The sequence below is a fragment of the Manis javanica genome, chromosome 1 (genome assembly GCF_040802235.1).
Source record: "Manis javanica isolate MJ-LG chromosome 1, MJ_LKY, whole genome shotgun sequence".
Classification (NCBI taxonomy): domain Eukaryota; kingdom Metazoa; phylum Chordata; class Mammalia; order Pholidota; family Manidae; genus Manis; species Manis javanica.
The window spans coordinates 218,023,874-218,050,672 of NC_133156.1; the positions used below are offsets into that span (position 1 = coordinate 218,023,874).

Consider the following 26,799-nt stretch of genomic DNA (forward strand, 5'->3'; position numbering starts at 1 on the left):
GGTCCAGGGTAGCATGAGTTAAGGTGGAGAATGACTGACAGAATCTTTGAGATCCTTTGACATATGACATGTTTCTTGCCATGAGTCACACAACATCCTGGACACAGTTAGATTCCAATAGAAAAGAATTCACAAAAATTTTATAAGCTCCAAGTTAGAAATGACTCCTTAAGACCACTACACTCATATGCCTGACCCTCTCCTGCCTTCATGCACACGCCCAGTGTAAGCTCCTACAGCCTGGAGAGGATGTCGGGGGAGCTGGATGTGGAGATAACCTTTGTCAAGGCTCCAGGCTCACTGCCTCCATCTGCATTATTTGTCCTGAAACAGGCCAGATTCTTCAGAGCCTGACACCTTTTACAAACCCTATCAGCCACTGGGAGGGTGGGTGAGGACCCTCAGACATTTCTTCTTTAACCTTTCCCATCCACAATCCTCTGGGCAGCGCTGGCTGGATCTGCGGAGCATAGGCAGGTCTATTCACAGAGGTTTCTAACTTGATTAGGCGAGAAGGACAGAAACTGTAAAGCCGCACACCTTGAAGAACTCAGAAAAAGGTTGGGGACTGAGAGGCAGTTTTCTCTCTCAATTTTCCTTTTAGTCTGAATGTTAGACTTTCATGTTGTTGTTATTATTCTACCCAATTCTCATAAGAGGTCAAGTACTGCAATGTGCCCCTTCTTAGCTGTCTGATCTGGGCAAGAAACTTAATCTCTCTGTGCTGCAGCTTCTTCATCTATAAACAGAGACAGTCCCAGTGCCTCCCAGGATTGTTGTGAGGATTGAATGAGCTAAAATATGTAAAGTGCTTGGAAGGGTTCCTGACATATTATGATACCCTGTGTCTTCAAATATTGTTGTTAAACACACACACATACACATACACACAATAGAATAAATTCAAGTTTGTCTCATTTGACTTCTAATAGGTTTGGTTTTGATAGGGAGAGACAGTTTTGAGGTGATACTGTGGAAACCACGGTTATTCCCACATCTTGTGCACTGTGCCTTCTAATCCCGAGACTCCCATGGAGCGTGTTGGGAATGTGTCATGCATCCTGTGTGCAGTGGTAGGAATAATTGCCAAGGCCTGCCCTGGTGATAGGTCAACCAGCGTATAACTTCAGACTTCTCATTTCTCTGAAGGCATCGAGATGAAATTTAAGAATAAATTGTTTCCTATGATCATCTGCCCAGCCTGGATCCCTGAGCTGAATTCAATAGAGCACGGATCAGAGGGTAAGGGGAGGCTTGCCCTGAGCCCACAGAGGTGCTGGGATGCTGGGGTGGGTCACATGGGGGATCACGGTGCCAGGGAAGACCCCCTTTGGCTCTCGTTGCCACCTGTGTCTCCTGGAGCCCCCCTGTGCGGGGGAAGGGGGCTCTGGTTCACTGAGCCCTCCTCCACTGAACATCCACAGTAGGGTGCCAGCAGGCTATTGAGATTCTTAATAGTTGTTCTCAATCCTGGCTACACATTAGAATCACTGATGGCGGAAGGCGGAGTTCTTAGGTGTTTTTCCCAAAACTGATAGGACTTCACCCTCAGATACCTGGTTTTATTGAGTTGAGAACCACGGGTTTACAGAGAAGAGTGCTCTGGTTGTAGGATCAAGAGGCATGGGACTGAGTCCTGGCTCTTTTCTTAGCTGTGTGGCATTGGGCATAACCTCTCTGGGCTTTGATCTCCTCAACCACGTGAGGGTGTGAGTCCTGGGTCAGCCTTCCCTGGTGACTGTGAAGCATCACAGGAACCGTGTATCAAAGTGTTCTCTGACCTGTGACGGGATCACACTGGTATTCTGGGCGTGCATCCCCAGGTATCTCCTTTGGAGCCGCTTGTACCCTGAGCTCTGTGGAAAAGACCCTGCTCAATGCAGTGGCCGAGCATCCCGACCACAAAACAGAGGTGTTCAGAGGCGTTCTGGAGCAGCTGCGCTGGTTTGCTGGGAAGCAGATCAAGTCTGTGGCGGTGAGTCTCTGTTCAGGGACCTGCAGGGCCAGGGGCGCCTTTCATCACGAGGCAGCAGGCCTGCTCTGATCTCTGCTGCAGATCTAGGGGGCCTCAAACTTTAGTGCTTGGTAAAAATGTAGATTCCTGGGCCCCACCTTTTATGTTTCTAACTCTGGGGCTGAGATGAAGCCCTGCAGGTGCTTCTGGTGAAGGTGGTCTGCAGGCCATTCTGGGGAACACTTTCTCTGTGACTCAGTCTTTACCCTGAGGTTGGAGAAATGGTCTCCTGCCACATCCCTTCCTCAACTTGGCAGAGGCTGTTAGCAAGTAGATGAGAGATAAGTTAGTGAGAGGCCCCCAAATCTCCAGTTTGCAGACAGCATTCACACACCTGGTGCCATTTGAGGCTCACAACCATTGATGGTGTTGGGCGGAAAGCTGTCTCATTCTATTTTTGTTGTTATTGTTTCAAATTAAAACCAGAAAAAAAAAAAGCCAAAACAGCCTACCCCCACCCCCTTCCCTCATTACCCTGAGCTCTGTCACTGTAACGGTAGATGAGCTGCTACGAGCTCAGGAAGCTCCCCACTCAGCCGCAGTCTGCTTCCAGGAAGGATTTGTTTCCATCGGACACCTGGTTTTTGTGCTCTTTTCCAATAAGGAGAACACTGTGTTTGATTTTCCGTTCACTTGTTGCCAAGTTGCCAGGAAGCTCAGATCCAGTTAGAGCAAATTGTTCATTCTTAGGCTTCCTTCTCTTTTACCTAGATCTTTATCTTCCATTTCCATTTTACTAACTCTGCATGGTCTCTGTGAAAAACCCTTTCAGAGGACTGGTGAAATCAAACAAGCAAGTGTAAAGGGGCTGCCCCGGGTTTACCCACTGGTAAATTTCAGAGCGGGGACCCAGGTCCAAGCATTTGGATCTCCAGTGGGGCCCAGTGTCCTGAGTGCCTGAGTTCTTACTGAGCATGTCTTGTGTCTCCAGTGCAGAGGTGTCTGGGGCTCTCCTGTCAGTGGGGGTCACCCACCTGCCCTGTGTTCAGGAGCCAGCTGTGTGAGCAGAGGTTTCCTGGGTGGACTCACACGCTCTCTCTGCTTGTCCTAGTGCATTGGAGGGAACATCATCACGGCCAGCCCCATCTCCGACCTCAACCCCGTGTTCATGGCCAGCGGGGCCAAGCTAACCATCGTGTCCAGAGGTGAGCTGCCTCGTGCAGAGGTCAGGAAAGAGCTCTGGGGGAGAAATGTCTCACAAGATAGGACACTTTCTGGAGAAATAGAGCCCCAAGTTCAGTGGCCCAGTTGTCCTGAGGTTTAGACCCTTGAAGACTGCAAGAGATATGCACCCAGGTTGGGCCCAGGGGAGCTGGACCATTTCTTTATTAAGAATTCATAACAGATCTGTCACCCAGATGTCTTGCCTCATGGCATGCTACAGCCAGAATGCACCAGCTCCCACAGCCAACTGCTGGATTTCAGGGAGTCTGTGAACATTTGCTAAACACAGCCATTATTGAAAAACCAAATAAACTTACAATGAAACAGATTATATTAAAAACAAAGGTAATAACTCAAAATCCAGTTAACTATTATCTATGCTTTTAAGGTCATTTCCATCTGCTGTATCTGTAGAGTGGAAATGCCATATAATGGTGTACTACTGTGCATCTTTCCTGTTTGGAGGGTCCCCAAGACCACCTCTAGGTTTGATGACTCACAGGAGGTCAGCAGGAACTCACAGGAGTTGGCATATAGTTGTGCTCCTGGTACGACTCGTTACAGTGGACGGATGCAAAGCAAAACCAGCAAAGTGAGAAAGTCTGGAGGAAACCAGGCACAAGCTTCCAGAGCTTTCTCCCAGTGAGGTCACACAGGATATGCTTACTGCCCGAGTGAAGTGTTGTCTACCAAGGAAGCTATTAGAGATTAAGCACCCAGGGCTTTTATTGGGGGTGGACACATGGCTTTGCCTGCCGTGTACCCAAGGTCCAGACTCCCAGAAGGAAGGCAGATGTTCAGCATATACCATGTTGCTTGTACGATCAGGTTAGGCACAGAGCCCTTCTTACCCTGGCGTGGTGGGAGCTCTCCTGAATTCCGAGTTCCCAGAGGACAGCCAGCCTGCTGTGTCGGTTCTTTGCCACTTTCTCTCTAGCTTCACACTCAGTGGTGTCACTCTGGTAGCTTGAAATTCGCTATGGTGGGAGTATTTATACCACGGAAACTAGCAAATGCTTTAAATCAGTGTTTAGTTTTGTTTTTTTCCAAAGAACCAATTGTTGAAACATTCACCAGCACATCATTGCTTCAGGATTTCCGGTGGAGGACCATGGCCCCAACTGTGCCAGCCCCTCCCTCTGACTGTGGGCATCAGAGGCCAGGAGGGGAATTGCACCAGTGAGCTGTCCTGTACTTCCTCACATTGGCCTCTCTTCCTCTTGCCTCCATACAGGCACCAGGAGAACAGTGCAGATGGACCACACCTTCTTCCCTGCCTACAGGAAGACCCTTCTAGGTCCAGAGGAGATCCTGCTTTCCATCGAGATCCCCTACAGCAGGGAGGTAAAATGCTGTCAGGGGCATCCCCAATCACTGCTAGCCGTGCCAGGATCTGCTCAAGGAGACAAGTCTGCCTTGGGGACCAACCTTTGCATCTCTCAACTTTGACATTGATGTTCTTGACTCTGAACTTTGCCTTTCATCAACACATTCATCTCTGAACAATGAAAGTTTCAAAGTAGAAGGCACATGGCATAGACTATGAAATCAGGCAGCTAGATGTGTGATCCTGAGCAAGTCATTGCATCTCTCTGAGCCCCATTTCCTCATTTGTATGTTATCTACCATACAGGTTATTGTAAGTGCTGAGCAGAGAAGCTGCCTGTGAGTCCGATCCTCATGTACTGATGAGGCATTTATTCACTGGTCTTGCTTTGGGTTGGCTTGGATGGATTTCTGCTTCCCAAGTGGGTTTTCTGGACTGCTCTGGTAGATCTGGGTGCCTCTGGCTGCCTTGCTCTTGTTCCCTGCGGCATGTGTTGTCTTGACCTGGCGTGGTTCTCTCTTCTCAGCAGCTGCACATTCCGCACCAGGCCCTTCACAAAAGTGGTTTTGCAGGGCTGGGAGCCAGCTCTCATGGGAGGTATTCCGGGTTCACCACAGCTAGTGCTTGAGCGAGTGTTGCGGGCATGGTTTGCCCTTGCGAATTTTGGCCTCCTTAATGAGAATGCTAATTAAATTAGAGCAGTTATGTCCCTGAGGAGGTTTCTCAATGATTTTCTAGCTTGTCCTTATAGACCATTTTGAGTAGTGTTTTCTAGAATTTTTTTATTTCACAGGTCAATAAAAATTTTTTAAAATTATGAGGTAGGGAAAAGAGGAGGAAGCAGGCCTGGCCATGCCCAGATTTTATTTTCCTAGGTAAGGAATGAAAGAAAAGGAAGTTTTAATGCCCAGAAGGAGGAAGGGTATCTCAAGATAGAACAGTTGATGGCCTGACACAGACATTTCATGGCACCCCAGTGAAAGTGTCCCCGAGGACTGGCATAGTCCTGGAGTGAGCAGCTGGCACCACTGTTCCAGAACTGAGTTCAAACTCTGGTCTCACTGCCTCAGGGCATGTGTGACACAAGGAATCAGGATGTGGCTCCTTCAAATAAAAGTGTGTGGCTGTGTTGGACTTCAGCAGTGGACCTCATTGTGGTTTCTCCAATAAACGTTTCCTTAAACCACTACCTTCGCTGTAAATGGGGATTTGTGGTGCCAAGGTGAGCTAGACCTCATGTGGAGCCTGACACAGAAAGGGCTTGATGTCAGATGGTTCTTACCTAGGAAGTAACTGATATCCTCCTGTCCCCCGAAACAGAGCCTGGCTTGGACCCAGGGGAAATGTATGTTCAAAGCGCAGAGGCAGCTATTTCACAGTATGACTCTTTCCTTCAGAAGCAAGATTCAAACTGTGGCCAGTAGCCTGGGGGAAGAGACAAGTGAGAGCCTCTGTGGGGGCCGCAAGCCGAGGCAGTGTTTCGGCCACCCTTTGGCATCTCATTGTATCTGTCTGAGAGGCAGTCAGGCCAATGGGTTCAGCACAGCCCCTGAGAGGTTGGTGGGCTCTGATACTGGGCACAGGATGGGGAAGACCTAGGGTGCAGAGGGGATCCCAGAGGAAGCCTTTGTGAAAACACCTCAACTCCTCCCAGCTGTTTGGTTGGTTGAAGGTGCCCAGTTCTCCTTTGTCCCTGACTTTCAGTTTTCCTGATAAACAGGGAGAAATCCTGACTCTTTCCCAGCTTCTGGAAATGCTAATTGGAACTTCTCCTGAGAATGTGATAGTCAGCTCTGCCTTGATCTTTGATTCCAACTACCAGATCCTTGTGATGGCGTTATCATCTCACCTTGCCTCATACCTCTGTCTCAGGCTCACCATTTGCAGTCCTTGTGAAACAAGGCAGGAAACAGGTACCTTTCTATTATTTTCTAGGGTGAGTTTTTCTCAGCATTCAAGCATGCCTCCCGGAGAGAAGATGACATAGCCAAGGTGACGTGTGGCATGAGAGTCCTGTTCCAGCCAGGAACCATACAGGTGAAGGAGCTGGCCCTTTGCTATGGCGGAATGGCTGACAGAACCATCTCAGCCCTCAAGACCACTAGGAAGCATCTGTCAAAGTAAGAGCTAAACAATATAACAGCAGCTGCTGCAATGACCATATTACCCATACCCCTTTTAATATGACTGCTGCTGCTCCTACAGTGACTACCGCTGCCCTCTTACTACAGCTGCAGGTCTGTGGCTAGTATATAGTGGCAACTGTGCTGAGTACTTCACTGGCACTGTCCCACGTGATCCCTCCATAACCACATGGACAGATAAAGCTGAGCTTTGGAGCTTGGCTCCTCGGTCCTAATTCTGGTTCCCACACTTACCAGATGGGTAATATATCTTATATATATATATATAAGTGAAGTTACTTAATCTTCCCATGCCTCTGCTTTCTTACTGGTAAAAATGAGTATAAAAATTTTCCCTACTACACATTTCAATTGAAATGAAAAGTGATGTTTCATATAAAGCACTTAGGACTTTACCTGGTGATTGTAATGATGCAATAGATTTAACTGTTATTATTTTTGTGGTCTTTTTTTTATTGTATCTACATTTAAAGATAAGGAAACTAAGGCTCAAGGAAGTTAGGTAACTTACCTGAATCATGTAACTATAAATATCTAAGCCACATTTTGAGCCCAGGTTCATATGACGGAGGCCCGGTGCATACCCCTCACACAAATGATTCTGAGGGCTGGCTAGGAGCACTCTTCCACAGCCTGTTCTCTGGCAGTTCCTGGGATGAGAAGCTGCTGCAGGACGTGTGTGCAGGCCTGGCAGAGGAGCTGAACCTGTCCCCTGATGCTCCTGGCGGCATGGTGGAGTTCCGACGCACCCTCACCCTTAGCTTCTTCTTCAAGTTCTACCTGACGGTGCTTCAGAAGCTGAACAAAGAGGACTTGAAAGATGTGAGTGTGGGGCCTGGCCCAGGTACACTCTCTGCAGCACTTTTACCTGGGGCTTCGGGAAGCTGGTCTGAGTTAGAGAGTGCTGTGGACCAGGTGGCCAATTTGATCCTCTCCTCTGGACATCTAAGGGCAGAGGAACAGGGACCCGAGCCAAGCCCTAGGAGCCACATGGAGATGGGAGCACTGGGCTAAGGGTCAGGCACATTGGTTCTTGTCCTCTCTGTGTTATGACCTCACTTGAGAACTTGTATAGGTCACAACTCTGAGTCTCAGCTGTAAAATCTGCAGAAGGGGGGGTGTAGACCAGATGGTCTTTCCAGTAGTATAGCTGATACAGCTGTGGTTTTGTAGTTCAGTTGGGAATGTAGAGTGTGGAATGAGAATGTAAGGTGGGGCTGCTACAGCCAGGGAATGTGGGCACTGGAAGGACATGCTTTCAGGAGAGGTGCTGGCTGAGGTGAGCCCCACTTCTAAGACTGGTTCACCAACAAGCATTTATTCTGCACTTTTTGTACTGTAAGATTACACTAGGCACTAGGGGGCAGCCTAGTGCGGGGCAGAACATGGTCAATAAAGGCCAGCCTGGCATAACAACTGAGGTGGAGTGTTGGGGGTGCACAAAGGAGAGAGGCTTTGCTGATGTGGGGACAGCAGAGCAAAACTCCACTTTTAAAAACATTCATAATACTTATTTCTTTTCTGATTCTAAAAGTAATAAACTTACTGTGGAAAATTAAAAAAATATAGAAGTGTATAAAGAAAAATTAAAAGCATTCTATCTACTCTCAGATCCTAGAGAAAACCACTGCTAATATTTTTGCTTATCCTCTGCTCTTTTTCCTACAATTTTCTGTCCATCTGTCTCTGTCTACTCGAGCTCTCTCTCTCTCTCTGTCCTTCCATCCATCGATCTATGTATCTATCATCTTCCTATCTTCTGATCTGGCTATAGAATTTTCTAAACAGATTTGGGGTCATGCTGCATGTAGAATTTTATGACTCTTTGATTCTGCTGAGATTATATTGTGAATATGTCCTATGTTATTAAATATTTCCCACAGACCTGAGGAGGAAAAGGAAGACATCTTCAGGAAGCTAGGGGAGAAGGATATTCCCAACAGAGAGAGCAGCATGCATAATGCAGGAGGGAAGGAAATTATTTGTTGTGTTGTAAGAACCATTCATTGTGCAGCATTCAGGGGTGGTGGGAGCAAAGTCGAGGCTGTTAAGAAATACTTGATTCTCAGAGCCCACATACAGTGTTGAGATAGATGCAGCCAGTGTTAGAAGTAATATAAAATGGGGAGATGAAGTGAACAATTGTTACTTTTACCACTTGAAGACAACCAAGAATGGGACAGATGACAGCAACAATCATGATCACTTTTGTTATCTTACCTCCACAGGAGTGTGGTAAACTGGACCCAACCTATACCAGCGCCACCTTACCCTTTCAGAAAGATCCTCCAGCCAACATCCAGCTCTTCCAAGTGAGTACAGATGGTGGACAGCAATATCAGGGGCCCTTGCAGGCCACATTAGATGATGCTGACCACTGACAAATGACTGACCTGGATTTTATGTAGGTGCTTAAAGATTCTTACTGCTGTGCATAAATATCTCTTGAAGAATATGGTAATATTAATTTCAGTGAAGCTATTTCCTCCTGTGCTCACCTAAATTTCTCTCTTGAGATTACTGTCATCTTCACCTGCTCCTTAAAGAAAAAACATTTGTTTTTCATTCTTCCTTTTCTTGCCCCTTTGTGGGGCTAATGTGCAAAGGCAGGGATCCTTTTGAGCCTGTAAACAAAACAAAACAAAACAACTGTCTATCAAGAGCAACTTTTTGAGAAGCACTAGGTAAAGAGTCGGCTTTCCTGCAGATGTTTTGTGTTTTGTGGACCATGCAGTCTCTGTTGTAACACCTCAGCTCTGCCACTGTAGCCCCAAAGCATCCAGAGGCAATATATAAATGAATGCATGTGGCTTTGTACCAATAAAACTTTATTTTTAAAAACAGGCAGTGGACCAGATTTGGCCTCTGGGCCACAGTTTGTGGACCCCTTGCACTAGAGCATAGTGGTCCAAGTATGAACACTGGGCCTGACTGCTAGGGCTTGAATCCAAACTCTGCCATTCCACAACTGTATAACCTCAAGTTACCTCCTCTCTGTGCCTCTTGGGCAAGTTAACTAGGCCCGCTTACAAATGTGGAGAATGACAGCACCTGTTTAATAGATGGTTCTGAAGATTAAATGTGTTAGTAAAAGTAAATAGCTTAGATGGTTCCTGGCATATAGTGAACATTCAATAATATTAGCCAGTATTATTATTACTTTGAAAAACACATAAAATATAATTTTATGATAAAATGAATACATTTTAGAAAACACAGAAAAGTATAAAAAAGAAAATAAAAAATCCCAAATCTTACTTCTAAGAGAAAATCATTATTATAGTTTTGTTTACTTCTCTCCATTTTTTCTATGCATTGATGGGCATGTATATATTTTATCTGTAACATTTTTTCTACAGAATTTGAATTTTTATACGCACAGTGTATTTTTTAAAATTTTTTATTAAGGTATGATTGATATACACTCTAATGAAGGTTTCACATGAGAAAACAATGTGGTTACTACATTTACCCATATTATCAAGTCCCCACCCACACCCCAATGCAGTCACTGTCCATCAGTGCAGCAAGTTGCCAGAGATCCACTATGTCCCTTCTCTGTGCTACGCTATACACACAGTATTTTATGTGATCTTTTCTTTTACTTGAGCATTCTTTCCTCCTAATTAAAATTCTTCAAAAATGTATTTTAACAGTTACATCTGATTCCATGTGCGAGCGTAGCATCATTTATGTACCCAACCCCTAGGGATGGACATTACGGTTCCCTTTTATTTTTTTGTTGTTCCTTTATATACTGATGCTCTGGACCATTTTTCTCAATGACTTCTTACCTGCCTCTCCTCTTCCTTTGCCCTGTGCCCCTCCTGCCTCCTCCATCCTCACTCCTCAGGTTTGCTCTGGCCTGAAGGTCTCCACGGTTTTCTTTGGGCCTGCAAGGGAACAGTGTCCTCTGCAGCTCAGCCTGACTCATGACCATGTCATTCCAGGAGGTGCCCAAGGGTCAGTCTGAGGAGGACATGGTGGGCCGGCCCCTGCCCCACCTCTCTGCGGCCATGCAGGCCTCTGGGGAGGCCATGTACTGTGATGACATTCCTCGCTACGAGAATGAGCTGTCCCTCCGGCTGGTCACCAGCACCCAGGCCCATGCCAAGATCAAGTGAGTGTAGTGAACACACTCAGGGAGGAGGGCTATGGGGGCACCCTGTTAGGCACTGGAGGTGACACAGAGGTGACAAGGCTCCCGTATAGGTTTAGGAAAGAACACCGGGACTCACCTTATAAGCAGTCTGGAGGGGAGCAGGAGCAGGTAGGGGCTCAGTGGTGCCTGTGAGGGTAGAGGGTTGACAGGGGAGGGTTGGTGGGGTCCAATGAGGAAAGCAGAGAGATCAGACTTGGCCCAAAAAACAGTGCAGAGCTGCTGAAAGGCCTCTAAGAGGACTGGTGAGACATTCAGTTTGTATATTGGGCTGAACTTCAGTGCAGTTTCAGGAGAACTAGAGTGAGCACTAAAGGGAAGAAGGTGGCCTTAGAGTATGAAAGACCTGGGATTGAGTCCCTGCTCCAGTGCTTAGCAACGGTGCCCTTGGCCTGTGTGCTAAGGTCAATTTCCCCGTGTGTAAGAGGGTGTTTTTGTGAGAATCAGTGTTAGTGCCCCTGAAGGACCCAACAGAGAACAATCACTTGTACCTATTTGTACTTTGGGAGCCCAAATGACAAGAATTGCTGCCTCTATCTTGTAATAATAGCTGTCATTCATGCGGCACTTAGTGTTTGCTGCAGTCTGGCTTACAGCCTTTTACATATATTGGCTCATCTATTCCTCACAGTAACATGATGGGTAAGTTTTGTTATTATGTTCAGGTGAGGAAACAGGCATAAGAAGGGTAAGTTACTCGCCTCAGTTCCCAGAGTTGGCAAGTGGCAGAGCCAGAGTTTGAAGCCAGGCAGCATTAGCAACTGGGCTGTGTGGCCTCTGGATATTCAGGCCAGAGATGAAATTGATTTCCTGCTGGGCATCAGGCACATACCCTGCAGGGTAGCGCAGCTACCTTGCACCCTGCACTGCGTGGGTCAGGGACTGAGCCTCCCTGTCGTTGGTCTTTCCTCTTGCTGCTGCTCTCAGGCTGGAGGCAGGCTCCCTGTGGGTGATCTGGACACAAATAAAACCTAACAGATAAATGAACTCTCCAGTTCCCTGGAAAAAACAACGTTTAAGATGATATGGTGGCCAGCTGCAGGGTCAATTCATTTGCCTTTGTCCTAGTCTTGAGGCCATACTGACAGGACCGTGACCCACATGGTTACCCTCAAACAACTTTACTCCCTCAGAGTGAGGTCCGAATGGGTGTAGAGGATGGGGCCATGGAGGGGGACTTTGGAGTAGCTGCAACCACCAGGACTCTCCCAGCTGCAGGCCTTGGAAGGGAGCATCGTAGATCAGAAGCGGACCTGAGTTTGGCTCTCTGCATGCCTTAACCTCTGTCCTAATCTGAGCTACTCTGCTCTGGCTGGGTGACTTTGGACAAGCTACTCCACTTCTCTGAGCTTTGGCTTCCCCAAATGTAAAATGAGGATATTGACAATAACTTTCTGGGGCTCTGGTGATGATGATTTGTTTGGAGGTTGGCACACAGTCATCTCCGTACCTTTCTTTCTCTGGGTGCCTCTACTCTGTTTCCTCATTGGGGCATGGGCCAGAGGGAGCCCAGAGTTTAGCCTGTCATAGTTGACATACTCCCCAGGTGTTCTGTCTCTGAGGTTTGAATTGCCTAATCATGGCCAGGGTGCCCCGCTATTCTTGGGTCACTCCGCGTATCTGGAGGGAGACATTCAGCTGTGTGACCACGCTCAGGGCACTGGGTCACTAGTATGGCACGGGCCCTACTGTGCTGGTTTTGGAGGGGTATTGGCTGTGATGTGGGTTTCAGCTGGAGCTCTGCAGAATAAATGCTGAAACCAGTTTCAGTCTATGACTCACTGTGACTTGGGTTGCTCCTATGTGGAGGACAGACCAGGGCACTGGATAAGGGCCATGCCAGCCTGTCCTAGCCATCTTAGAGCCATAGCACCCAGCACGTGGCTTTCACTTGGTGAGCATTTAGCTAGACTAGAATAGAAGGTGGGGAAGGGAGGAATCAGAGTGGAAGGAAAACCATCGTGAGGACACAGGTACCTAACTGGGTGATGGGCCTTCACTTCAGTTTTCCTGCCCAGCCCCTCACACTGCTCATTTTTGCAGGTCCATAGATACTTCAGAAGCTCAGAAGGTACCAGGGTTTTTTTGCTTTCTCTCTGCTGATGATGTTCCTGGGAGTAACGTAACTGGACTTTTTAATGATGAAATGGTCTTTGCGAAGGATGAGGTATGCCTTGGATTCTTTACATTAAGTTAGTGGAATGAGTATTTGAGTTTTAATTTGTGCTCATTCCTCCAAATCCCTAATCTTGAAAAGGTTATGCACTTACACATATTGTAGCCATGATCCAATTGGCCAGCACTCAGGACAATTGGTAAAGGGATGGAATCTGCCTGGTAGCACTTTTAATTTTAATGTAATGTTTACTTGTTTATTTATTGATGGCTGCTACTTGTACATAGTAGTGTGACTCCAGGCTGAAGTGGCAGAAAACAAGAGGTGATTGTATTTGAACTAACAGTTGGGTTCTTAAGGGTACAATATTAGGCTCCTTTATTAAAAGAAAGTAAAAATACATTAAACAAACCAACCTGAGTGGAAATCACAGTGCCACCTCTATTTGTATGGGTAATTCATTTATGTGAAAGTTTATTGATTTCAACCATGTATGGAGTTCTTCCAAAAAAAAGTTTCCAAATATTCAAGACAGCTGCTACAAAAATCCATGTGCTTCTAGGTTAATTCTTGGTCACCTTGTAATTCCAATACAGATCAAGTGTGGCGTATTGGAGGTGGGTAGGTGTTACTGAAGGGCAAATTTATCTTATTACTGATGTAAAAGTGAAAGAGAGAATGAAAAATCACAACTATGAGACCTAAGGACTCCAAACGGAGAGCATTTTGATGGTAGGACAAATTGCTTTACAAACTTCAGGAGCCTCTAAGCCCATTGCTAGCACTGTGGTGGGTGAGAATCAGCCAGTTTCACAGCCACTTTACTAACCAGGTGAGGCGGCACCTTAATGGGCTCCTCAAGAGAGAATGTTCAGGGGCGTGCATGCTAAGTGTGGTTCCTGTTGTGAGAAACCTCATCGTCCAATGTGATGAGTTGGGCAATTCTTTTGTTGTTTACTTTTGGAGGATGTTGGGGGAAAATGATCTCTGTAGGAGACCCACAAGAACTGAATTATTAAATGAAAAGAAAACAATCATTATTCTATAAATCTAACAAGAAAACCGATTTGTGGGTTATCAAGTCTAAGAACCAGCACTGGGGAACTGTTGCTTCTGGGCATCTAGATGAAATATAAGATATGATGGGTTTTGGTGTAAATCTGGGAGACAGAAGATTTAAAAGAGAGTGCAGTGGTGGAAAGAAAATGAATCTGGAAGTCAAGGCCTAAGATTTAGTCATCTAGTAATGAGCCAGTTGTGATCTTGCTGTCTGGGTCTGTCTCTTCACATGAAGAGCAAGTGTGTTGGAGAAGATCCAAGCTTCATACATACTTCATGTTGTCCTACTTTCCATTCTGTTGCTCATGGCAGACATCACTAATCAGCTTCCACATATCCTGGCAGCTTCTTAATGGGCTGCTAGTACTAAATCACCAGAACTGGCCCTTGACATGAAGCAAGTTTGCCATCCTGATACTAGTGGTCTAGTTCTTGTTCCAGTTCTACTGATTCTAGACATTTATGAAGAAGCACATAACCCAAAATAGCAGGATAAGGAAATGCAAAGTTCCCAGGGCATTCTTAAAATGTACCTTAAGGATTGTGGAGGAAGGGACTTCCTCTGTCTTTTCGAATAATCCAAAATAATTTGCTTCCTGAGGAGCACGTCATGTCCTTTAACAGTGGTCTGCTCCTAGGTGACTTGTATCGGGCACATCATTGGGGCCGTGGTTGCTGACACCCCGGAACATGCACAGAGAGCTGCCCACGAGGTGAAGATCACCTACGAAGTACTTCCAGCCATTATCACGATCGAGGTAACTGAGAATGGGCTGCCTGTGGAGAGAGGTGAGCTCCTAGAGCTCTTTATTGGGGTTTCTTAGAGGAGATCTGAGCAGCAGGTGGGATTTGACTAGATAGGTTTAAAGTCTTCCAGCCCCTGGGGTGGTCTACAAAACCTTCCCCATCATGATCCTAGAGTCAGTCTACTAACAGCCACACTGAGCTCCTCCCTCCCATTCCAACCCCATTTGGCTCCTTGAGGGACTCTTTGCTTTTCCTCAAGATCTAAGGTTGTCCACCCATATCTGAGAAAATGGAGGAGTGTGACTCCCTGGGCTGCATGTGAGCTTACTTTAAGTCTGTATAAAAAACTTAAGAGAGATGCCTACGCAAGAAGAGAGAGGCAACAATTCTGAGTTTTTCTTCCCCATCCAGAAACCACCTTTCTTCTCCTGAAAGTCAAGTCACTGACACTTCTTTTTGATTCTTAGGATGCCATAAAAAACAACTCCTTTTATGGATCTGAGCTGAAGATTGAGAAAGGAGACCTCACGAAGGGGTTTTCGGAAGCAGATAACATCGTTTCAGGTACAGTGCCATGCAGCAGTGGGGTGAGACTGACTCTGGGTTATGAACCAAATTCAAGAGCTGTACCTTCAGTCCTGGAGCAGAGCAGCAAATTCCTAACAGAGGAGTCCCTCTGTTGTTTGTGACCAAAGAGTGGACCATTGTCTGGAAAAGAACTTCAGTCATCTTACTTCCCACTCTGCGGCTTCTAGGCTGGCTACACATAAGCACTTCTGGGAAGGCCACCATGTGGCAGATGTGGGAAACTCTCTAGGAAGATGATGGCCACAGACGCTTGAATGATTTTGGGTCTGCAGGGCCTCTAACCACACCAACTCCTGGTCGTCCTCCTTGGCCTGAAGGCCATCGTCCCCCATCCGCCAGGGGCATGGGCTCCTCTCCTCCCCACCTGCCTGACCCCACACTGTGGAGTTAGGTCCACAGCTCTCACCCTGAGGCCGGGCTGCTGGTCAGACCCCTTTGGGGTTTCACACACTGTCTGTTGTGTATTGCCAGGTCACCAGTAAGCCAACTCTCCAGCTGAACAGTTACTTTCAGTTCCGGAGGTGCTCTCATTTTTAGCTTTTCAGTCACATCTGTGATTTACAAAACTTTACGATAATAGTTTTAACATCTTGGCTTTTCCCTGGCTGCAGGGTGAAGACAGCCTCATGCCTGATGTGTTTCCGTGTAATGCTGGTTTCTTTGTAGGGGTAGGGGCCCAGCTCCCAGATGGCTGAAACTTTGAGACCCTTTTCCACTCCAGTTGGGGAACCTGGAGGTTACCTGTGAGCAGTTGGTTCTTGCCTGGGGCTGTGAGTTCACTCTCCATAAGTAAACTTGCCCCCTGTGCAGTGTCTTGCTCACTGTGGGGGTCTTCCTGCTTCCCCAGGCAAGTTCCACATCGGCGGCCAGGACCACTTCTATCTGGAGACTCACTGCACCATTGCTGTCCCAAAAGGCGAGGCAGGGGAGATGGAGCTGTTCGCGTCTACTCAGAACACCATGAAGACCCAGGTCGGTGTCCTCTGGGTCTGCTCAGGGCCTTGGTGGGGGGCAGCAGGGAGCTCCTGACAGGCCAGGAACGGCAGTATGGGACAGGGAAGAGGGGAATCAGGCCTGGTGTGGAAGGGGACTTGAAGGGAGGGATCCTGGAGCCAGACCCTTTCCGCTAGTAAGCTGGTGTCACTTTCTTGGCCTCAGCTTCCTTATCTGTAAAATGGCACCTGGTACTATTGAATGGGTGAGTGATCACACTTGGATAGGGCCTAGTGAGTGTTAGCTTTTATCATTCCAGTGCCATCTGGCCTTGGTCCAGTTGTATCTGGCTTTGATCTCCTTGTAAAATGAAGGTGTTGAGCTAGGGACAACCACAGGGATCATAGCTGATCTGTGGCAGCTCCAGTGTCCCCGTTTCTCTACTTCCTGTGAAGTGGCAGTGGTTGCCAACAGTTTGGGTGCTGGTCCCACCCTCAGACCTGCCAGCTCCTGGCTGGATGGAATGAGCTGTGGCTCCGGAAGTATTCTGGGACCAGTTGCTCACTCCTCTGGTTAAAAACAAGTGTCTGAATTCAGTTTATGTGACTGACAGGGCTGGAGCCTGGCATCCCTACCTCAAGGGCTGCCCTGGGAGGGGAGGAGGATTCTTGAATCTAGGAACTTCAGGATTTGCAGCAGTGATGAGGTTTGTGGGTGTCAGGCAGGCTGTGGGTCAGGCTTGAATAAGTCCAAAGGATGCCTTCAGTGCAGGTGTTTTCTCTTCTGCCTACAGTCCTTTGTTGCAAACATGTTGGGGGTTCCAGCAAACCGGATTTTGGTCCGAGTGAAGAGAATGGGAGGAGGCTTTGGAGGGAAGGAGACCCGGAGCACTGTGGTCTCCACAGCAGTGGCCCTCGCTGCATACAAGTGAGTCCTCCCGGTGGGCTCTGGAAAGAATAAGGCTGCTTCTGCCGGGAAGGCTTTCTGGGTTTTCCCCTTTTGGAAGTGAATTCCCTTGCTTTGAATTTTGCAGCCTTCTGTTTTTAGAACTGCTGGGGATTCAGTTGAGGGTAGCTGCCTTTTACTTTGTGTTGAGGCACATGTACCCTTGTCTTATCTCCCCTGCGTGGCTGTGAGGCCCGAGGGCAAGGACATACCGCACAGCTTTGTCCAGCACAGTGCCCAGGCAGTGAGGCAGCCCAGTACAGGTTTTCTCTGGGTGCCAGGTGGAAAAAGAAGGTATCTGTGCTCTTTGTATCCCCGAGACTCACAGGGCTGGGCTGATGTCCAGGCTCCCAGGTTTCTGACCCTCTGGTACCTCCCTCAGGACCGGCCGCCCTGTGCGCTGCATGCTTGATCGTGATGAGGACATGCTGATAACTGGTGGCAGACATCCCTTCTTGGCCAAATACAAGGTTCTAGATATTGGGGGCTGTGCCCGGGCAGGCAGCTGGGACTCATTAGGAAACCTGGGGACAAAGATCCAGGAATTCTTGGATGTACTCTTTTTTCATGACTACTTATAGAAGTTCAAAGAAGAAATAACAAAGAGTGAAATTCAAATCAGCAACAGCAACATAAAGAATTGTTGCTGTGGGAAGCTGGCTGGCCACCTCCCAGGTGATGTCACAGGATAGCGTTCATGACTTCTGTGAATTTGCTATGGTCCAAATCTGCTCTTTGTCCATTCAGACTCAGAAACATGATCTGTCTCCAGACCTGGGGTACATCCATTCTACACGATTGCCTAATGTTAACATGTTCATAACCTCATGTAGAAATCAGAATGACTGCTTAGTAGTTTACAATAAGAAGTAAACCTTCCCAGGGCCCGGGCAGGCATGTATGGTTAGGGCAGACACCTGCTGAGCCAGATGTGTGTAGCTGGGCACTTCCCAGTTTCTCTGTGGGACAGTCCCTTTTCTGGGCTTCAGTGGGTGACCATGTATCCTGTCCCTCTCCACACCAGTGTAACTTATAGGCCCCAGTGTAGCTCCAGAAAGCTGGGAGCTCCCTCTCTTCATGAGCTTGATTTGAACTTCTTCCCTTTGACCTTTTTTGACTTTGTTTCATGACTGAACTCTCCGAAAGGGATTGTATTTCTTCTATTCCCAAATTCTTATGGGCCAGAAAAAAGTAACTTGGTCTTTTGGGGTCCCAGTTGCATCACCGAGTAAATGGCCATATGGGTTTGTTCTGATTGCTACATAGGGTCAGGGATGTGAAAGCACATTGAGGCTCATGCAGAGTGTAACTTTTTCTGTCTGCTGGCCAAAAGCTGTGAGTGTGTCTCTAGTATCGGTCCTAGTTTCTCTTGCCAGCCACCACCTCCTCCCTGCTCCTTACCCCCTCTTGCAGAACAGGAGCTGAGGGGAGGTAGAGGGAAGGAGGAGGGTGTGGAATTGTGTCCTGGGTTGAGGAGCCAAGGGTCTGTCTGTGGAGGGATAGTGATTCCTCCCTTCTCTACCTGTTACGTATCAATGATCTCTTTTTTGTGGTGTGAAGTCTTGTTGTATCTCTTTCCTCCAGGTAGCATAAGTGGGAAGGGACATTAGAGACAGCAGAGGAGGGGGACTGTTGAGAAATCACTCCCCTTCCCATAGGTTGGCTTCATGAAGACGGGGACGGTGGTGGCCCTGGAGGTGGATCACTTCAGCAATGCCGGGAACACCCTGGATCTCTCTCAGAGTGTAAGTGGGACCTGCTGCCCGCGTCCTGGGGGCGACTGGGTGGTTTGCACCCGCAGGCACAGGCCTCCTCAGTTCTCACCTGTTACTGTTGCAGTGGCCTCCCAGCTGGTGCCCCCTCATGTTCTCCATCCTTGGTTCATCTCAGCAGCACAGAGGGGACCATGTTACTAAGCAAGCAAAGTCAGTTACAAAACCTTATGTACAGTGTGGTGACTTTTCCCCCCATTTTGTTTTCCTCTGCTTTAGATAATGGAACGGGCTCTATTCCACATGGACAACTGCTATAAAATCCCCAACATCCGGGGCACTGGGCGGCTGTGCAAGACCAACCTGTCCTCCAATACGGCCTTCCGGGGCTTTGGGGGCCCCCAGGGGATGCTCATCGCCGAGTACTGGATGAGTGAAGTTGCAGTGACCTGTGGGCTCCCTGCAGAGGAAGTAAGCTGGGATTTTGGTGACACAGGTCAGAGTGGGCTAGCCTACCTTGAGGGGACAGTGACTTTGTGTCTTGGCCATCTCCGTGGGGCAGAGCACAGACAGGTGCTGTGGATGGGGCTGGAGTCTTGGTGTCTCTCTCCTTGGGAAGGTGCGCAGGAGGAACATGTACAAAGAAGGGGACCTGACACACTTCAACCAGAAGCTTGAGGGGTTCACCTTGCCTAGGTGCTGGGATGAATGCCTCGAAAGCTCTCAGTATCATGCTCGGAAGAGTGAAGTCGACAAGTTCAACAAGTAAGCGTTGGGAGGGGAGGAGTCCAAAGTCTGGTGCTCTCCGGGGGTTCATATTCTACAGCCTTTTGGCTGAGCTCAGAATATGAAGCTAAGGATTTGATGGGCAGCACATGAGGCTGCTGAGTGCAGCACCAAGGCATCCGTAGCCATCTCTGTAACATCCCAAAATGGTCCTCAGCCCGGGGCTCGCTGCCTGCACCTGGAATCATGGCCCATCAGTGTGGTCCATCTTTATACGTGTGTCTGCCTTCTGGACATACCATGTTCTAGAGAAGACCAGCCCAGGACTAAGAGCACCAGAGTCATGGGCCTGCCCCGGACACTGATCTGTAAGCGTGGCCTTGGCAGTCACTCCATCTCCCTGGGCTTCAGTTCTATCTTCTGTAAAGTAGAGATGATTATGCTGGCTCTTTCTTCCTCACTGAGTTACCCAGAAAATACGGTGTAAACCACAGAGCAAGTGTTACCATTATCATCAGCGAGTAGCAGCTGCTGTCTAGGACAATCACAGGGCAAGATCACCAAGGCTCTCTGACCCAACTTGATGCCACTCAGCGAGGAAGAGACATGATACTGTAAAGACAGGACTCTCAGGGACGGGCCCTGCTCCAGCTGCAGCTGAAGGACCCAGAGCCCAGATTCCAACCTTTCTTATTTTGTCTACACATTTGGGGCACAACTCAGTTATGACAGCGACTATATGGGCAGGTCTGAGAATGTCTCGTTCCAATTTTAGAGATGCTGACTAAAAGTAGGTGCAAGCTAACATTAATATGGTCTAGAAGGCTCTATGAAAATGTCCCTTTTTCTCTAGGGAGAATTGTTGGAAAAAGAGAGGATTGTGCATAATCCCCACCAAGTTTGGAATAAGCTTCACACTTCCTTTCCTGAATCAGGTAATCACTTTATATAATTTTGTCCCTCTCCATTAGCCTGGGGCCCCATTTCCCCCCATCTACAGTATTGCGAGGGAAAGCCCGTGTCATTGGTGAGAGGGTGGACTGGAGGAGGTCTTTGCCATTTCAGTGAAAGTTGAGCTTGCAGTTCCCTGTCTGTCCAGTGTGTCACGGGGCGGTGGGAGCAGCCTGAGATGCAGGGAGCTGGGATGGAGGGCGAGTTCTTACTCTTCCTGGCTGTAGGGCTATGGACTGCTGCTCTGCCATTTTGATCCTGTTTCTTCATTGGTAGAATGAGGACAAGGTATTTGATCTGCTTCCCTCTGAGAATGGGAGCCAGAGAGAGAGATGAAAAGAATTTCTCAAACTACCGCAAGGCTATATAATTAAGTCACAAGGTTTATACTATTTAGTTTGTCTGAGGTTTTTGTCTAAAATGCTGCTGCTGGTGTTCTCTTTCCTGGGCTCCAGTCCCTGTGGTCCCAAGCCATAAGCTGAGTTAGGATTTAGAGAATTTTGCGTTTGGTGTCCTTCTTTTCCTGCAGGCAGGAGCCCTGATTCACGTGTACACGGATGGCTCTGTGTTGCTGATCCATGGGGGCACCGAGATGGGCCAAGGTCTTCACACCAAGATGGTGCAGGTGAGCAGCCTGGAGGCCGGGAGTCCTCTCGGGCACTGTGGTGTCTGTGTGAGGGGAGATGCTGAGAAGCGCGTGGAGGGACATACCAGGAGCAGAAGCAGGCCTTAGCTCTGGCCCTGGCTCTGTTGCTCATTTACCTGTGACCTAAGCAAGTCTTCTCCCCACCTTGGCCTCAGTTTCTTCCCCATGCCAATGGGTTGGCCAGGGGATCACTGAGGTCACTTTAGTCACCACCATTCTAGGGCTCTGTGACCTTGTGTGTAAGGAGGGGCATTGTGTATGTAAAGGTAGCTCACAGTGGAGCTAGGTTGATAGAGCTGGATTTGAGTCGGCACACCTGCTTGGCTCGTGGGACTGGCCAAACTGGATTTTTTAAAAAGCCAGGGTTAGTTTAAAAAGGCACTATTAATTGCCATTAGGTCAATGAATTTTTTTTCATCCATCCAAATCACTCCATGAAGTTCTGCTTCAAATTCAAACAGATAGGAAAATATCCTAGTCTCAACAGGATTATAGTTTACAAAATTATTTTCTTGCTTGTAATAGTAAACTTGAATTCTATCTCAGGGAAAAGGCAGCCATGCCCCATGCTTATGACCCCTTACCTAGAGGGCGATGTCACCTCTTTTTGCAGGTGGCCAGCAGAGCTCTGAAAATCCCCACCTCTAAGATTTACATCAGTGAGACGAGCACTAACACGGTGCCCAACACCTCACCCACGGCCGCCTCTGTCAGCACGGACCTCAACGGACAGGCCATCTACGTAAGGAGCCTGAGGCGCCTGCAGAGCTGAGGGCCAGCCGAGGGACTTGGGCCTGCAGGGTCCCTGGGGGAGCTAGGATGGTCCTTGCAGGCTCTTTGGCTGTGGCCATGCTTTTGGCTCTCTCACCTCGGAGAAAGCTGTTCCTCCAAACCCCAAGCTACGAGAGGCCCTCGAGCCGCGATCGCTTCCGTCAAAGCCAGGAAGGATGAGTAGCAGGGGAGGAGAGCTGGAGGGAATGCAGAGGGGCTCTGGGAAGATAGATATACTGCCTGGGGTAGAAGAGGCCCCAGACAACAGGCTAAAATTGGATTTGATTGCGGGGTCAGCCAGGTCAGACCCAGTTGCTTCCCCTCCCACACGGAGGATGTAATCAAACAAAGGAGTTTGATGGGCAAAGGCACCTCCTGAGGGAATCCCTCAAACATTCCATCCTCTGTCAGCCCGAGAACTGGGTCAGCATACTCTCCAAACACAGGCCAGTGCTGGTCCTTTCGCAGGGTCCCATGGCCTCCACCCCAGGTTTGGTCAGTGCTGGGTGGGTAGCAAGGCTGCGTATGTGGCACCCCAGGCACAGTATTACTTGGAGGTGGCCTTGCTGCAGTGCCCTCGGGGATCTCTAGGGGCTGGGAAGTGCAAAGGATTGACGTGTCTGGTGTGTGGTGGATGTGTTCCTGTAGGAAGCTTGTCAGACCATCCTGAAAAGGCTGGAACCCTTCAAGAAAAAGAATCCTAGTGGCTCCTGGGAAGACTGGGTAAGTCTGAGCTGATCCAAGTTGCTTTTGCAAATGAGAGGAGAGTTGGGAGCAGGGCCTTTGTTCCCACCCCAGCAGGAACAGATCATGATCTGGTCACACAGGCAGGGAAGTTGAGGTGGTCTGTATGGTTTCACAGGACGAGTAAGTGCTCAATCTTGCTGGGCCCCTTTCTCTACTGGTTGAGGGGAGTCACTGGAGGAAAGTGTTTGATCCAGGATCTTGACAACCCCCTGGCATAGGGGCTTTGGCTGCCCCCAGCCTGAGGAGTGGAGGTGACTGCTGAAAATGCCTCACTATGAAGTCTTGGCTTGCTTGGAGGGTCCCCTGACACGCCTGGTCTCCTTGAGCTGCCTTCTCTGCATCCCCTGGCAGCATCCCCCCTACCCAGAACTGGAGTCTGGGCCACAGAGAGTGCATTGTGAGGGAGTGGGGAAGTGGCATCACCCAAGAGTTTATATCATTTCTATGAATTTGGAGTGACAGAGCAGGGACTCATAAGAATAATGAGCCCAGTTCTCTGATACTTGGTTTGGAGGCCTGCATGTCAGAAACCCTCAGAGGGAAGCCACAAGGGGGTCTCTCTCAGGCAGGGGACTTCAGGTCCTCCAACAAGCAGAAATATCAATGGCTGCCCTGTGTCACCATCCCCTGATGCTGCAGTGGGAGAACTGGGCACAGTAGTGACATATAAAATGTAAGTGCTCATGACCCAGCTCAGATAGTATGTGTCTCCCTCAATAGAGTCAAAGAAAATAAGCCATTTCTCTCAGACCCACTTGTCTTACTATGCGTCACATGGCTGCTGCTTCCCTTCCCACACAAGTACCATGTTGATGCAGATGGATTTTGATAGCTTGGATTTTAGCATGGATTTGTCAGGCAATATTAATGTATCAACAACAGCCTTTACAATCCATTGTCCTGAGCTTAGTTCTCAACTACTAACCATGTAGTCCAATGTTCCTTGTGAGCAGATAACCTTAATAAAGGCCATTGTCAAAAGGGGGTAATCAGGAGATGGGAGGCATCAAATCTCTTCAGTGTCAGTACTGTATTGAAAAACAAGGCATTATTACTGTCACCACAGCATATATATATACATACATATTTGGTACCATATATATGTGGTAAGGACCCTAAAGAAATTCTTTCTTTCTCTAAGCCTAGTTTTCTTATCTGTAAAATGAAGGTAACAATAGTACTGGTCTTGCAGGGGCCTATTGGACATTGAGATAAAGTATGCAAAGTACTCCATAGCATCTGGCACATGGTAGAGAGCTTGGTAGTTGACAATGATCATGATGCAAATTATATTAACAACAACTCAGATCTTCACACGTGCTAGTGCTGTGGATACCCAAAAACACCTACTACATAGTTGAAAAGAGAGGATGGATGGATCGATGGGCAGATTTATTCTTTGGAAGGTATAAATAAAAACAAAATGTTAGCATGTTAAATATCAAATGAGCAGTATCACGAGTTACTGCTATAATGGCCAGAGTAGGGGGTATTCACTTCAGCGGAGATGGCCGCAGAGGCAAGCCTGAGCTGATCCTCCAGGGGAGAAAAGGATCTGGGCAGATACAGCAGACGAACCACATGAATGAACATGTAGGGGTGTGGGAATATGGAAGGTTGAGAAACGGTTAACACCCCGGTTTGGCTGGAGTGGCCATGCTATGGGTGCTCCCTAAAGCCAGAGGGAGGACTGGGGTCCTTAGTGTCAGGAATTTGCCCTCTGGGCAATGGGGGTCATCAAAAGCTCTAGCGGAGGAGAATGACATAGGCAGTGTGGTGTACTGAGATGATCAGTCTGACTGGGCTGCACTGCAGAGCAGGGTGGGGAGGTGACTTGAGGCAGGAAGACCAGTTAAGAGGCTACCGTAACACCCCAGGCTTCAGATGACAAGGACCTAGTGCAGGGGTGGCAGTGAGGAGGTGAGCTCAGGTGTGGAAGTGAAATCACTAGTGAAAAGAGTTGGTCAGTTCCAGATGAGGAGGCTGAGCTTCTGAAAGCTTGGTGCTGGGGCAGGGTTTCTGGGAACCATGCTCACCCCTTCCTGATGGCCATTTCCTTTCGTCAGGTCATAGCTGCCTACCAAGATGCAGTGAGTTTGTCTGCTACTGGGTTTTATAAGTAAGTATGGCTCTGGTCCTGCCCATCTCACCGTGTGTTGCCACCCTAACCTCTAAGTCCCCTCTAGCACTGAATGCTGTCAGCAGTTCCATCAAAACTCTGATCTCTTCAATGGACTTCAACTAATTTCAGTTTAAAGATTCTCTAAAATACAAACAGTTACCAAACCACGTGTCAAGGAGGTGCAAGCATGAGCAGCCCTGTCGGAAGCCCTGCCTTCTAGTTCTGATCTTCACACATACTGTTCCCCTTGGGGAACCCATGATTTCCTCTTGCCTGGTTCCTCATTCCTAACACAGTGGGACTGTTAGCAACCATTCCACCCTCAGTCTTCTCCTGCAAGAGGCAGGTTGTCAGTGTTCTGAGCTGCCCATGTGTGTTACACTCTATGTGCATCAGATTTCTTTATGGAAGTTTTCCTTCAAAGGAATGAGAGAAGGTATTAGAGTGCGTGCTCTTGTTACAAAATACAGAACTCAGTAGAGTTTAATGTGAAATTGAGAAAACAGCACATATCTTCTGCAACTCTGAAATTCAGTAGCAGCACGAAGGGCTAGAAGCCCTGCCCATCTGATTTAGAAAGACACGATCATACTGACTGTCAGCTGTAAAGTTTCAGCTTTCTCTGGGAAATTTAACTAGGATCTTTTCTTTCACAGATCAATGGCTTTGAAAAGTAGTATTTTATATATATACATATATATTTATCTACTTATTTTAAGGTAATGTTTTGCCAGTGCTTCCTGGATTATGTAATATTTGACCTTCATGCACAGAAACAGATGCAGATTTTCTCACAAGTTCTATTTCATTTTTGGAGTTGATAAACCTGGGATTCTATAAGGGAACACTCATAAGAAGATAGTGAAGTCAGAGGCCAAAGAATGTAGTGGTTTCTTCTGGGTGAACCTGTAATGTCTTTGTTTTCATGAAGATTCTGACCACATCAGTGCACCTTTCATACTGTGAATCCTGGGCATGAGAATACACACACACACTAACACATACACATGTATATAGGAGTCTTGCAAAACTGGAATTGTATAAGATAGGATTGAAAAAAATATACGAGAACATTTGCATAACACTTTCCTCAAATCATTTGTTGAAATTTAGAAGAGACCAGCAGGTAAGGAGTATTGCAAGCAAGTGGCTACTTAAAGATGCACCCAGGCCAGCATGAGATTCTGGTCTTGTTAACTTTCACCTTGAGAAAGGCGAGCCACCCTCTGAGCAGGTGAACTTGTCTGAACAGCCCAGGAGGCAGCACAGGCAGAATCTTTGGTTCTGAGATCTTGAATTCTAACTCAGTAGATCTTTGGTAGTGTGACTTCCGTGCCTTTCATGAGCTCAGGCAAATCTGCCACCTCTGTTTCTACCATGTCAAGGCTAGCATGATAATACATATGCTGCTTGGCTGTACAGAATATTCCATATGAGGCCCATTAGCAACACAGAGCAGAGGCCAGAGAAAAAATGCTCTGCAATACCTGGATTTCATTAACAAGTTTAAAATATTCAAAACACATGGGCTTTTTTGAAGAACAGCTGGATAAAAAAAATAAAACCTCTGGGATCTTAAGAACTTTGGAACCATCTGTTTTATGTTTGTATGCAGGGCACATCCCTCATATTACATGTGCAGTATTTTCCTTCCTCCCCCAGAACACCCAACCTTGGCTACAGCTTTGAGACAAATTCAGGGAATCCCTTCCACTACTTCACCTATGGGGTGGCTTGCTCTGAAGTGGAAATTGACTGCTTAACAGGGGATCATAAGGTAAGATGTGTGCCCAACTTCAGTAATAAGGGGGAAACCAGGAGAGAATCAACGGAATCGTAATACCAAGAGCTGATAGAGGCAAACTTCCTAGTTGGGAAAATAATGCCTTACATCACGGCTTGACACACTTCCTATAAGGACCAGAGAG

General features: G+C 47.7%; 1 protein-coding gene across 3 annotated transcripts in view; it reads left to right on the forward strand.

Moving 5' to 3' along the window:
* XDH (xanthine dehydrogenase) overlaps window positions 1-26,799 on the forward strand; it is a 51,105-nt gene that overhangs the window by 17,587 nt on the left and 6,719 nt on the right. For all 3 annotated transcript variants that reach the window (XM_017671513.3, XM_037009395.2, XM_017671514.3), the window contains 23 exons: window positions 1,150-1,242; window positions 1,824-1,975; window positions 3,066-3,159; window positions 4,413-4,522; window positions 6,441-6,625; window positions 7,297-7,471; window positions 8,878-8,961; window positions 10,600-10,769; window positions 12,852-12,975; window positions 14,622-14,741; window positions 15,198-15,294; window positions 16,166-16,290; window positions 17,045-17,178; window positions 17,579-17,666; window positions 18,855-18,941; window positions 19,188-19,379; window positions 19,528-19,673; window positions 20,488-20,569; window positions 21,115-21,210; window positions 21,845-21,973; window positions 22,651-22,725; window positions 24,816-24,868; window positions 26,534-26,648. In XM_017671513.3, the coding sequence (XP_017527002.2) occupies window positions 1,150-1,242; window positions 1,824-1,975; window positions 3,066-3,159; window positions 4,413-4,522; window positions 6,441-6,625; window positions 7,297-7,471; window positions 8,878-8,961; window positions 10,600-10,769; window positions 12,852-12,975; window positions 14,622-14,741; window positions 15,198-15,294; window positions 16,166-16,290; window positions 17,045-17,178; window positions 17,579-17,666; window positions 18,855-18,941; window positions 19,188-19,379; window positions 19,528-19,673; window positions 20,488-20,569; window positions 21,115-21,210; window positions 21,845-21,973; window positions 22,651-22,725; window positions 24,816-24,868; window positions 26,534-26,648 (2,726 nt within the window). The remainder of the gene's footprint in view (window positions 1-1,149; window positions 1,243-1,823; window positions 1,976-3,065; window positions 3,160-4,412; window positions 4,523-6,440; window positions 6,626-7,296; window positions 7,472-8,877; window positions 8,962-10,599; window positions 10,770-12,851; window positions 12,976-14,621; window positions 14,742-15,197; window positions 15,295-16,165; window positions 16,291-17,044; window positions 17,179-17,578; window positions 17,667-18,854; window positions 18,942-19,187; window positions 19,380-19,527; window positions 19,674-20,487; window positions 20,570-21,114; window positions 21,211-21,844; window positions 21,974-22,650; window positions 22,726-24,815; window positions 24,869-26,533; window positions 26,649-26,799) is intronic.